Source organism: Psammomys obesus, unplaced genomic scaffold (assembly GCF_907164565.1).
Source record: "Psammomys obesus unplaced genomic scaffold, mPsaObe1.curated_primary_1811, whole genome shotgun sequence".
NCBI lineage: Eukaryota > Metazoa > Chordata > Mammalia > Rodentia > Muridae > Psammomys > Psammomys obesus.
Genome location: NW_026596034.1, coordinates 866,972 through 880,866, shown reverse-complemented (window position 1 = coordinate 880,866; position 13,895 = coordinate 866,972). Strand labels below are relative to the sequence as shown.

At 48.3% G+C, this 13,895-nt stretch overlaps 1 protein-coding gene across 1 annotated transcript; it reads right to left on the bottom strand.

Moving 5' to 3' along the window:
- Positions 1-6,934: 6,934 nt before the first annotated feature.
- On the bottom strand, positions 6,935-10,545 carry Dnajb1 (DnaJ heat shock protein family (Hsp40) member B1). The gene is made up of 3 exons (XM_055621296.1): positions 10,227-10,545; positions 8,449-9,029; positions 6,935-8,232 (listed from the first exon to the last, which is right to left on the bottom strand). Exons 1-3 carry the CDS (start codon positions 10,435-10,437, stop codon positions 8,002-8,004), a joined length of 1,023 nt encoding a protein of 340 aa, XP_055477271.1. The 5' UTR covers positions 10,438-10,545; the 3' UTR covers positions 6,935-8,001.
- Positions 10,546-13,895: the final 3,350 nt, after the last annotated feature.

Below are 13,895 nucleotides of genomic sequence, written 5' to 3'. Positions count from 1 at the left end.
ATCGACCTGCCTGTATCTGCCTCCTGAGTGCTGGGATTAAAGGCATGTACCACCCTCATCCCCATACAGTGTTTTGTTTTATTTTTGACACAGGATCTCACTGTGCAGTACTGGCTGGTTGGCCTGGAACTCACTTTGTAGACCAGGCTGGCCTTGAACTCAGAGATCTGTCTGTTTCTGCCTTAAGAACATGAGATTAAAGTGTTCAACACCGTGCCTAGCTTTGTAATAAATGTTAAAATTTACATCTTGGGGGGAAAGTGGGGCAGGTGTGCCCTAGCACTGTGGTCTCTGAGAGCTCATTTTTTAATTCCACAGTATGGGTTCTGGTGATTGAATTCAGGTTGTCAGGCTTGGAAGCAAGCACTTTTACAAACTGAGCTATTGTGATGGTTTGAAAAGCATGGTTGGGCTGAGCTCGGTGGCACATATCTATAATCCCAGCACTTGAGAGGCAGAGGCAGGCAGATCTCTGTGAGTTTGAGGCCAGCCTGGTCTACAAAGTGAGTCCAGGACAGCCAGGGCTATATAGAGAAAGCCTGTCTGGGGGGAAAAAAAGGAAGGAAGGAAGGAAGGAAGGAAGGAAGGAAGGAAGGAAGGAAGGAAGGAAGGAAGGAAGGAAGATAGATTAAAGATTAAAGGCAGGCCTTTATTCCCGTAGTGAATTCCAGGGCAGGTGGGGCTATGTAGAAAGACCCTCTCTAAAAAAAAAAAAAAAAAAACAATCAAACAGAATGCCCTCCCTAAAAGCTCATATATTTGAATATTTAGTCTCTAATTGGTGGAACTGTTTGGGAAGGATTAGAAGGTGTGGCCTTGTAGAAGGTGTGTTACTGGTAGTGGGATTTAAGGTTTCAAAATCTCACACCAGGCTCAGTGTCTCTTTCTCTTGTCTCTTTCTCTGTCTCTCTATCTCTCCCTCCCTCCTCTTTCGGTCTCAAGATGGGAGCTCTCAGCTACTGCTCCAACTTCATGCCTACCTTCCTGCTGCCATATCCCCTGCCATAATGGTCAGTCACAGGCTCTAACCCTTTGGAACCATAAGCCCCAAATAAACTCTTCTGTAAGCTGACTTGGTCAAGGAGCCTTGTCACAGCAACGGAGAAGACTCAGCACCCCTTGTTCTTGTCGTGTCATTAGATTTACATACTTTATGTATAAGAATGGCTTGCCTGCATGTATGTCTATGTACTGTGTGTGTAAGTGGTGTCTGCAGATGTCAGAAGAGGGCATTGGGTTCCATGAAACTGGAGTTATAGATAGTTCTGAGCCACCACGTAGGTGTTGAGAATCAAACTCAGGTCCTTCAGCAACAAATGCTCTTAACTGCTCAGCTGTCTCACCGTGAAGTGTGGTATTGCTGTATAGCCCAGGTTGGTCAGGAACTGCCAGTGTTCCTGCCTCAGGAGTGTGGGGCCTCAGGCCAGCTTGCCATGCTTAGAAGCCTGCATAGTAAGAAAACGTGTTCCTTGCTATTCTGTACCCTGCTATTGTGCAATGGAAATTCTCTCGATTGAGATTTTCAGGTTCTAATGACACTAATTCAGACAGGCACAATGGCCCAGTGGATACAGTACTTTTGGCTAAGCCTGAAGACATGAGTTCAATTTCTGAGACCTGCATGGTGGGAAAGAGTACTGGCTCCCAAAAGTTGTCCTCTGACCTTCACATGTACCATGTGCCCCTGTAGCCCCTGCCACAAGCAAAGGAAACCTGAAACAATTCCTAACCACTAAACCCCAGCAAGCTGTCTCCTTACAGGAAAAGCCTAGACTGATTCTGCAGCCCACCAGGCCGGTGTCATTAGCCTGCACCCTGCAAGCAACCCCTCTCCCATCTGTCCACATCCCATCCTCCTGGCTCAGGTCCTTTGCACAGCTGGTCCTCCTGCCTGGGTGTTCTGGTGTCCACACAGCTCCTCTGTACTTCTCTGGTCTTTGCTTAAATGCCACTTTCTTGGCAAGGCACTTGCTGTTATTTAAAAATGTACCAAACACCCTCCACCCACTGCTCCTCTAGCACCTTGGCTTGCGTTGGCATCTGGCATATCGGATGCTTTATTTGCATGTTCTTGCTCTCATCTACTCCCACTTGACCATCAGCTCCACAAGGACTGGGATTATTCATTTATTTATTGTAGTGCTAACTGGGAGTGGAACCTGGGGTCTCATGCATGCCAGAATGACCCTCCCCTTCCCTTTTTTTTTTTTTTTTCTTTGATGGGTGTGGAGCCCAGGACCTCCTATGTGCTAAGCAGACATTGCTACTGGGCAGAACCCAGCCCAGCCCAAAGCCAGAAATGTAACAAAGTTTTCTCTTCAAACACTTATATTTGTATTTAGTGTGTGTGTGTGTGTGTGTGTGTGTGTGTGTGTGTGTGTGTGTGTGTTATCATGGCATTCTAGTGAAGGTCAGTGAACAACTTGAACTGTTCCCCTCTACCATGTGGGTTCTGGGTGTCAAACTCAAGTTGGCAGGAGTGGTCACAAGCAAGCTCACAGGGCTGAACCATCTCACCAACCCAAAGACAAGAATTCTTGACAGTTTTATTCACTCCTGTTCCTAACACTGAGCTCAGGGCAGGAACATGGTAGGTACTACATAAATACTTAGTAGGTGGATGAATGCTCACTAAATGACTTTCACATAGTGACAGTCATTAGCAATAGAAAAGTCTTCTGTTTAGCCTTAGGAATATCTTTTTTCTTTCGCTGCAGTGCTGGGAGACATAGCCATGGCATCTTGTGTGCTAAGGGCATAGCTCTCGTTGACCTTCAGCTTGAGCTAGAAGTTGGGTTGTGTTTTGTTTGACATTGTAAGAGGCTCCCAGTCCTTAGTACAACTGATGCCAGTATGGAAGTACCATTCAGGCCATGGAATCCAACAGGCAACACCTGCCAAAATGAGAACAAATACTTGGTTCATCAAAGCCCACACTTCTGGGAAAGTCCCTAAGTGTACTAACCTTGCTTTTTGGCTTCTGTAGTTCTACTTCTGGGTAACTGCTCTTGTTAACTGAGCTGTGTCCACCTAGGATGTAGCTTTTGTGTTTAAAAGGTCACTCTGAGAAAGGCTCAAGACTGCTTCAGGGTCCCAAACACCCAGTGTAGTCACCAGCAGGCTAATAAAGACCTCCTATTGGCTTGAACCTGTGTCTGAGTGATCTCCTCTGGCAAATACATCACAAGATGGCCTTAGTATGTAGCTTAGGATATCCTTGAATTTATGTCCTTTGTGCCTCAGCCTCTGAATACTGAGGATAGTAATCCAATCCTGGGAGGTTTGGTTTTTTGTTTTGTTTTTGTTTATTTGTTTTTTTGAGACAGGGTTTCTCTTTGTAGCCTTGGTTGTCCTGGACTCACTTTGTAGACCAGGCTAGCCTCAAACTCACAGAGATCTGCTTGCCTGTCTCTGTCTCCCCTAGTGCTACAATTACAGGTGTGTGCCACCACACCCAGCTGGGAAATTTTTCTTTTGCATGTGTGTAGCTTGTGTGTTTGAATGTGTGGGTGTACCAACCTGTGTGAGCATGTGGAGACCCCAAGCTGACATGTTTCTCCACCACTCCCCACCAGTGACTCTGGCTGGACACACACCCAGTTTTAGCTAGTCTAGGCAGCCAGTTTACTCCAGGTATCCACTAGCAATTACAGGCAGTCTGCCATGCCCACCTAACTTTTATGTGGTACCGAGGATCCAGCGCCAGTCCTCATGCTTGGGTGCTGAGCACTTCACTGGCTGAGTTGACTCCCCAGCCCCAGAGGTCAGTTTATTATTTAAATTAAAAAAAAAAAATTCATGTAAGGGCGTAAGAAATACAGATGGTCTTTTCTAAACTGGCCTAGAAATTTAAATCTTTTTCTCTCCTGTAAACCTTTTAAGCAAATGTTTTAATCCCCCTCACCTGGTAAAACCTGCCTCATTCCAGGAATTTGATACTGGAGCAGTGACTCTTTCCCCTTCCTTCTGCATTTCCGATGTGCCAATTCTTTTCAGACCAGCCAATAGGATAAGACTGTGAGGTTGAACTCCAACAAACAGGGAAAACCAAGAGCATATCCTCTCTTCTGAGCTGCCCTTCCTGGTCAAGAATTCAGTTTGTCTTGTCCAGTTGATCTGGAGTGGTGGTCTTTTTGTTTGGGACCTTTTTATGTTATTTCTAACACTGAGTGTTCTGCTTACCTGTATGTCTGTGCACTATGTGAAGGCCTGGTGCCCACTGAGGCCTGAAGAGGTCATCATATCATTAGATCTGTAACTGGAGTTACAGACAGTTGAGTTGCCCTGTGGGTGTTGACAATCAAACCTGAGTCCTCCAGAAGAGCAGCCAGTGCTTTTAACCACTGAGCAATCTCTCCAGTGTCTCCCTGCTGTTTTGAAAGAGGGTCTCACTATGTAGCCCTGGCTGTCCTGAACTGGATATACAGACCCAGCTCTCCTCTGCCTCCAAAGGGCTGGATTTCTGGGATTTGTCAGCACACTGAGCCATTTCTTCCATTTTTCAATATTACTGAGAGGATCAGAGAGGTGAAATCACTTATCCAACAATAAACAGAAACCGAAAGCTGGAGCCAGGATTCTAAACTGGGGCTGCCCAGCTTTGGTACCTATTTTCTGGTGCTTGTCTAATGGTGCCAGAGTGGCAAGGAGTAATCCTACTTTAGCTTGTTTCAGCAGACCTCTACTGAGGTCAGCAATACACCTGGGTTTGATTCCTGGGACTTGGTACCAGCGCTGACCCAGGAGAGACTTGCCTGTCTTTGGAAAGGTATATGTGCCATTTACATATCTGGAAACCATTACAAACCTAGGAGAGATAGTTAATTTTTGCAGTATAGCAAATGGAAATAGGTCCTTATGCAATGCTGGGCATGCACTCTATTGCTAAGCTACACCTTCATTCCTGCCCCCTTTTGTGGGGGTCTATGTGGCTTGGGCTGTCCTGGAACTACATAGGCTGCTGGCCTCTCACTCAGATCAATTTGGCTTGGCTGAGCACTGAGATTAAAGGTGTGTGCCACTATGCCTGGTCCCTTTTTAAAGATTTTAAATTATGAGTGTTGTGCTTGTGTCTATGTAGTTATGTACATGTGAGCACAGGTGTCCTTAGAGGCTCCTGAAAAGGACCTTAGATCCCCTGCAAGCCACCTGACCTAAGTGCTGAGTACCAAATTTATAGTTCTTGATTACTGAGACACCTTTCCAGTCTGGCTGTTTTTGGAGAAGGGTCTTGATTTGTAGACCAGGCTGGCCTTGAACTCATAGATCTGCCTGCCTCTGCTTCAGGAGTACTAGGATTAAAGGCATGCGTCACACCTGGTTCTTTTTAACTTTTTGAGACAAGGTCTAAGTTTCCTAGGCTGGTTTTGACCTTGCAGGTAGTTTACTGGTTAAATATAAGACAAAATGTCCAGAATAAGGTCCTATTTATCACACCCATTTCACAGTTGAAAAATTAGCATAATGAGGTTAGTTTCCTTGTCCAAGATCGTATAGTTTGAAATAGGTCAAGCAGGGATTCAAACCTGGAAGTAAAAATTCAAGCTGGGGACAAAAACCACCCATCAGCTGGATCTTTACAACTCCACTATCCCACTTAGAGCTAGATAGCGAGTTATGAGAAGCAGAGCTCTACTGCCCTGCGTGCCATAGGAAGGACAAAGGAACGCTTACAGAGACAAAAGCATTCTGTGCAGAAGCCGTCTAAAATAACGTACATTTGTTGGTGGGGGTGGGGGTGAGTTTCACTCCATGAGCCCTTTCCAGTTTTATACTGTGCTAATGGCAGCCAAAAAGTGAAACTGAAAACTTAGGAGTTGCAGTTACATGAAAAGGAGCACACTCCTAGATTATTTGTATGTATGAGTGTTCTGCCTGCACATCAGTATTTGACGCCTGAGGCTAGAATAGGGTGTGGGCCTGCAGATCAGACCAGTGCTTTACACTGCTGATCCATGTGTGTTGGCCCCTAAGAACACTCTGCTCCCCAGAGAACCTACCACCCCAGCTTGCTGGCCATACTATTTGTGGTTCCTAGAACTGTGGATTGTGGGCGTAAGACTTCCCTAGCAAAGCTGACAGCTCACACACCAGGTCATCTCTCTGTTTCATTCTCAGTGGACAGTCTGTAGCCACAAATGTGTTAGCTGAGCACCTTGTCCAAGCTGGAGACTGGAGGAGCTATTTAAACTTTATTAAACAAACACCCTATAGAGTTCTCTTTGGTGGTACTGACTGGGCCTAACCTGTTTAGATGGTGAGGGAAAGCAGCTCTTAAGTAGACTGGACCAATACTCACAGTAACTCAAGCTGGCCTTCCCAGTGCTGAGTTTACAGAGGTGTGCCACTATATCTGGCTCTATACAATGTTGTTATTTTTAATAGGTTTTACTTTGAGCAGTCTGCAACATGGCTGGTGGCTACAGTCAGCTTAGAGACCACCACCCTGGGCCCCATTACCACCACCAAAACACAAACAAAACCAACACATTGCTTTAGCCTGTGTCCTATTTGCTTTATAATCAACTTACCTCTTTAAAGAAGTGCCTAGGACACACCCACATAAACTTGGGACAGGAAGTGCTTCCTCTCTCCCCCAGGATAGAACAGACTGTGGGCCAGCTCTAGGCAGCTGCTGTTCCAGTTCTGGTCTAGCCAAGCCTACCTAATAAGTGGGAATTCTGGCAGGAGGCACTTTAATCCTCAGCCCTGATGGTTACTCAGTCCCCAGATGTGGCCAGGAGCCTTGCAAGGTGGAAAAGGCACTCAGGAAAGGCTCCTAACCCAACCTTCACCATAGTGATGCTGGGTTACAGAATGGGAAAACCAGTGTGTCCCAGGAAGGGAAACAGCTTTCTTTTGAGAATGAGAACACTCACCATGCCACCCCTCCCCCACAGTAAAGCCCTCAAACAGAGGCGAAGGACTGCTCCCCTGAGGTTTAGCATCAGTCTTTAATGCTGTCATACTCCATAATGACAAGTCACACACTTTGGTCTTGTGTTGGTAGTGGCAACTTACAATGAGTCAAATGGTCAGAGCACCAGGCTAGCTTCAAAGAACAGACACCTTCACTCCCAAGGTCTGATTCCATGGCATCCCTGGACAGACAGGAGTAGCTTACAGGGCCTGCTTTCATCTGAGTGCACACCAGCTTTGAATGGAATTATAAAAACATATTTACAGACGTTCCACAGTGCTCCTTTCATCAGAAGCAAAGACCCTTTTATCAAAAGGGATATCTAGGGCTGTGCAAATTCAAAAGGATTATATCCTTTTGAGAGAGTTCAGAGTCCATTATACACACACACACACAGAAAAAAAAAAAAAAATCACCTGTGCCTCTGAGAAGTCCCAGGTGCAGCCAAGGACTATCCTTGGAACAGCAAATTCTGACTATAAGCCAGCCATCTGACTTCAAAGCCAAAGGTTCAGGGTATCTCCTGGCTGTGCAGGCCCCAGAACCTGGAAGGGGCTGACCCTGTGGTCCTGCAACCAGGTATTGCTTGTGATGCGGCCTGGCAGTCCTACAGAATTGGTCTCAATTTGAGATGGCCAAGACAAGACAGGGTTTTTTAGGGAGGAAGAACAAGGCATGGGACAAATACAGAATAAAACAAGAACCTCTCACACAGTGGAGACCGACTAGTGCACAGGGTCTGGCAACCGAAATGGTGGCCCACTGCCACATGACAGCCAGAAACTAAGGGGCAGTAAAGGGGTGAGTCCAGTTGCAGGCCTGCCTTACACTCTTGGGCAGGAGCTGGGGTGCAGAGGATGGGTCCATATCTGGAGGGCTGCTGTTCCCACCGCCTGCCTATCGCTCGAAAAACCACTGTAGTCTAGTGAGAGACTTTGAAAGATTGTAATATATTCTGTGGAAAACATTCGGCAGAGCAAAAGCCCTCCCTGGGCCCTCCCGCAGTATGCAACCAGTGGAACGGTCCGGAAACCTGCAGCTCTGGAAAGGTCCCTGGCTCAGTCCTTGGGGAATGCAGGTGGCTATATGGGAAGAACCTGCTCTAGGACGGTTCTGGATGTCACGGGAATTCTTTCCGGGAAGATCACTTCAAATTCGATAATAAGGTCCCCACGTTTCTCAGGTGTTTTGGGGAGAGGAAGGCCTTCTCCAGGAACTTTCCGCCGCATGCCAGGCCTGATGACATCTTTGAATACAACAGGGATGGTCCTGCCCTCCAGAGTGGGGACATTCACAGTGCAACCACAGAGAGCCTAGGGAAGCAAAAGACGGTGTCAGGTGAAAGCTGGCTAAGGAAGCTTGACTCCTCCAGACCATCCAGAGGAGGCTCAGGTCCACCAGAACTGGCCAGCTGAGACCCCATTCCAAATCCACCCTTGCTGCTAGCACAGCACAGCCTCAGCCAATCTCCCCCGCTGCTCTTCACAGCAGCCACCACCTTTCATGGTTCCTCCCACAGAGTGCCTTACCTCCCGAAGGCTAATCCTGGCTGGATAAATGACATCAGAACCATCTCTCTTGAAGATATTGTGTGGCTTGTCCTTTAAAACAAAGACGATGTCAGCTGGAATGTTGTTAGAGGTCTGGTCCCCTTCCTTGGGAAAGGTGATTTTGGTCCCTTCTTTCCAGCCCCTCTTCACTTCGATGGTCAGGATCTTATCTTCATTTCGAATGCTCTTTCCATCAGGGTTCAGTCGCTTGTGGGAGATTTTCATTTTCTTGGTACAGCCGCTGTAGATCTCTTCAAGGGAGACCCGAAGGTCGTGGGTGACTGGGGGATCTTGCTTCTTCCGGGTGGGCTCTTGAGCAGGGCGGGTGCGTCCAAAGTTCACATTGGTGAAGCCACCCATACCCATTGGAAAGCCAGAGAAGGGGTCATCGATGTCCATGCCTTCCTCCCCATTGCGCTGCCCAAAAAAGGTATCAAAGGGGTTTCTGCCACCGAAGAACTCAGCAAACATAGCATGAGGGTCTCCATGGAATGTGTAGCTGAAAGAGGTACCATTAGCACCACCACTGCTACCACCACTGGGGCCACCACCCTTAAGGCCTGGAAAACAAAATCACAAGTCAGGGTTACTGTGGGAAAGTCAAGGCCCTTGGTTTCCATTTCCAATACTGCAATAAATTAGCACACTTGTAAAACATAAAACCCTTTGAACTCCAGCACTTTTAAGACAGATTGATCCTGACAAGTTCCAAACCAGCCAAGGTTCCAATATAAGGTACTGAATATAAGGCTCAGAGGTTAAGAAGAGCACTTGCTGTCCTGGCTCAGAAACCATGTTCAATTCCCAACACCCACAAAGCAGCAGACCATGGTTTAAAACTCGATTCCACAACCTCTTCTCTAGAATCATGTGAATGGTGCACATCTACAGAGAGGCAAGCACTCATATACAAAGAAATACAAAAAAAATAATAAATAAAAGCTTGAGCAACACAGTGAGGTCCTGTCTCAAAAAAAAAAAAGTCTTATTACTTCTGCATGTGTTACTGTCCATTAACTTTTAGCCCAGGTCACCCTCCAGGCAATCCTCCTGACTCTTGACACCTCAGAGATGGGATTGTCACAACACTTGAGTTCTTTTAGAAACACGAACTCGCTCTGTAGATTTGCAGCATATTCATAACAATGTTCCTACACCAGCCTCCCAAGTGGGGGTGTTAACTCCCTCCCGCACTCGGCTCAACAAGTTTTGCTCTTAGTAAAAAATCCCCAGAACCACGGTGGGGAGCGAATAAATTTATATATACACATACATATTGACTTCGTGACAACAATTCGGTAGTAAGGCCTCCAGATGTCGGGGCCACCAGGTCTTCCTGACTACCCCATCCTCCCCGCCGTGCTGTAATACCTTACAAAGAAGTTCCTACGCACTGCAACCAGAAAGGCTCAACTCCGGCTAAGCACTGAGCTTGCGGGCTTAGATGGGCGAGAGAAACAACACTAGGGCAGTTTCCATTCTCAAACCCTGGCGATCGGGACCGCCGCCCTCCGTCTGCAGCATTCCGGCGCTGTGCAGGCGGCCGGCCGGGAGGGGCTGCGGCAGACGTGCTAGAAGCTTCTACGAGAGTGGCGCGCTCAGAGCTCCTCCTCCCGTCTGCGGCCCCCGATCACGGGGCGGAGGCGGCACAGCCGCCGGATCCCCAGGCCGCCTGTCCCCGGTCCGAGAGGCCCCCGTGTGCCTCGGTTTCCCCGCCTGTCAAACGGCGGGTCACCCCCGGCCGCGCGCACGCATACCTTCCTCTCCGTAGCGGTCGAAAATCTCGCGCTTGCGCGGGTCGCTGAGCACGTCGTAGGCCTCGGCGATCTCCTTGAACTTCTCCTCGGCGCCGGGCTCCTTGTTCTTGTCTGGGTGGTAGCGCAGCGCCTGGCGGCGGTAGGCCCGTTTGATCTCGTCGTCGGACGCGCCGCGGGCTAGGCCCAGAGTCTGGTAGTAGTCCTTGCCCATGGCCACCGCCGCCCAGCTGTCGCCGCCTTCGGCTCCGCAGCTGCCCTGTCCCGGACTCTATATACCCGTCCGGCGGAAGCTTCCAGATCCCGCCAGCCCTCCAGAACCTTCCGCCCCTCCCGCCGCGCTGCGCCACATCGGCCAATCGCTGCGGCCCGCTGCGTGATGCAGCACATCCGGGGTGGGACCCGGCTGCCAACGGCCTTCCGCGCGCGGCCACGCCCCCTCCCTCTCTACCCTGGTCAACGCCTCCCTCGGGCGCGCGCCGGCTGCTGAGGTCCGCCTCCGCGGCGGATCCAGCCAATCGCGGCTCGCTCTCACTGCCGACAGGTGACGGCTGGGGAAGGGGCGGGGCTACAGAGCCCGGCCTTTCCTGAGGGCCGCACCCGTTCCCTAGGTGATGACCGGCTGGGCGGTCCTGCCCCGTAACTTCTGGTAGCTGTCTGACCTGTACCTCAAAGTGCCCTGCTGTTACCCAGGGATAAAAGTATGCACCCCGCCCTCTTCTGCCGGTAGCCCTTTGTCTTCCCTGAACAAGCCATTATTGTAAAGCGAGGTGAGGCTGGTCTGGCGAGGGATTGCCCCAGTCCGGCTACTCAGGCTTTTCTTCCTACAAATTCCTACTGGAATTAGCTGGTTTCTTGGAGTTCGTGGTAAATGTCGCTTCCTTTGCTGGCTGAGTTTACCACCAGAGCAGAGATTTGATTCTGCTCCGTGGGTTTGCATCGCTTTTAAAACCTACTAGGTGCTTGGTAAATACTTACAGATATTTTGACGTAGGCGCCTTTCCCCTACATGACGTAGGGGAACACAGCAGAGTGTAGGTCAAGGTCACAGCTGAGTGAGGAAGAGGAAAGAGCTTCTCAGACTGGAAGTCTTAGAGAAGCTGGGATACTCAGTGGTGGTTCTTGCAGGGAGAGGAACTTCCCGGAAGACAGCGCGTTAAAGTCTGACTCTGATTTTAGCACTTTTTGGCTGTGTGACCTTGGCTGGTAAAGTAGCCATTCTGGTCTCAGTGTACTCATCTGTTTAATTGGGAGTGGTAGCTGTCTATGGCAAAGTTGACATTATTCGGCATTTGTGAAAGTGCTCAAGATAGACCAGGGACAAAAGAGGTGTTCTTGAGAGAGATGACTAATCTAGTGGGCGAGTGCTGACACCCCCTTTCTGGCAGCCCTACAGCAGTCTCTGATGACTCTTGCCTTGAGCATCCCTGAGAAAAGTGACCTTAGCCTTCCCTTGATGGTCAAGCTGTGTGTGTGTTTCTGGTTTTCCTGACACCATGAAAACAACCAGTAAGGACTCTTAATCTGAACATAGTTGAGCCCCCCTTTCCCGTGCACACATATGGACTTGGGACAGGGGAATTCACTAGCTCATCAGAGAGGGTGCCCTAAACCAGTCGGTTGGAGAGACAGTGTATTTAGTATTACATAGGGAGGTAACAAGAGAGCCTGGCACAGTGGCACATTCCTTAATCCCAGCACCAGGAAGCTGTGACAGCAGGACCTCCCATGTGAGGCCAGCCAGGGCTACAGAGTGAGACTTTGCCTCAAAACAGGTGAATAGAAATAAAAAAGTACATAATTAATAGAAGAGCAGCAGGGTATGATGACGAACAGCAGAGGCAGAGGGAGACAGAGGCAGGTGGATCTCTTGAGTTCGAGACCAGCCTGGTCTACAAAGTGAGTCCAGGACAGCCAGAGCTACACAGAAACCCTGTCTCAAAAACAAAACAAACTGTCACAGAGGGAAAGCGGAGAGCATGGGAGCTCTCACATTTTAGAGGGTGGCTTCAATGGAGAAGTGCAGGTGCAGGTAGGCCTCTGGATTGGCCTGCCTGGGTGGGTTTTACTAAGGTTTCTTCCCATCTGGGAGGGTACTGTCTTGTCCACCATGTTGTGAAAAGGACATTTTTGTTTCGGGACAATGTCTTTAATGTTGGGGTGACAAGCACCTGCCACCATGCTTATCAGGAAGTTTCAAATTTTTGATTTTTTTTGTTTTGTTTTACATTGGTGTTCTGCCTTCATGTGTGTCTGTGTGAGGCTGTCAGATCCCCTGGAACTGAAATCACAGACAGTTGTGAGCTACCATGTGATTACTGGGATTTAGAACCTGGGTCCTCTGGAAGAGCAGCTGGTGCTCTTAAGCTGAGCCATCTCTTCAGCCTAAGTTTCAACGGTTTAAAAACAAGCAGTTGCTCTTCATGATGACTTTAATTCCAGCACTCTGGAGGCAGAGACAGGTTCTCTCAGTTCAAGGCCAGCCTAATCTACAGAGTTCCTGGACATCCAGAGCTCCACAGAAAAACCCTATTTCAAAAAACAAACCAAGCAAGTGCTAGTGGCACAGAGTGTGTGCTACATGGGCAAGGGTCGTGGGTTTCATTCCTGACACCAACAAACACAAAGCCCCAAACACCAAGTAATGTGCAAAGCTCTCTTTATGATGTCTCTCCCTGGGTACTTTAGAGTATTGCTGGGCAGATTGACCTATGGGTCGCTTCACCGCATGCTGGGCTCTGAGCCTGAAAAGGCTTTAATATTTAGTTTTATGCATGGTCCTGGTTAGACTCCATTACATAGGAAGTTATTTGTAGATGAGACTAGGTTAACATCTTCCATTGGTAGGCTTTAAGTATGGGAGGTGTCCTCAAAAATTAGAGGGGGCCTAGTTGAATCAGAAATGCCCAGAGCAAATGCAAAGGACCATGAAAGCAAATATTAGCCAGGTTTACAGATCACACCTAAAATCCCAGAATTTAGTAGTCTATAAAGCAAGAAGATTAACACGGGGTGTGGTGCACATCTTTAATCCCAGCATTCAGGGAGGCAGAGACAGGTGGATTTCTAAGGTCAAGGCCAGCCTGGTCTACAGCACAGCTGCCTTAGGTAAGGCAGAGCCAAATGCTCCATGCATATTCATTCTCCTATTCCTGGATTAGCACCCATGAAAGTCCTGGCACATGTTGGGCTACCTTTACTGCTGAGCTACACCCCCAAGCTCCTATTAATTTATTTAATTCACAATACAATTGCTGTTGGGTTATCATCACTTCAATCTTACAGCTAAGGCTCTGGGAAGTCATGTGACTTGACCCAGTCCACACAGAGTAAAGCACTGAAGAGCCTGCTATACTAACCTCTCACTGGAAGCTCTTAGCTGGTGTGTGATGTAAAGCGTTAAAGAATTTTGCTGCTGCTCTCTTCAACTCCTATCTGTCCATCAAAGACCTTTAAAAACATGGCGGCTCCATTGGCCACCACTGTCATTCCTAGGGGGAAGTCTATGTGCAGTAAAACCTTGATTGGGCAAGGTGGCACATAATTTTGATTTCAATGCTACAGAGGCTGAAGCAGGAGGGTTTCTAATTCCAGGATAGTGTGGGAATCATAAGAGAAGACATTGTGAAGAAAAAAAAAGCCAAAAGGAAAACAAAACCAAATCAGATACCC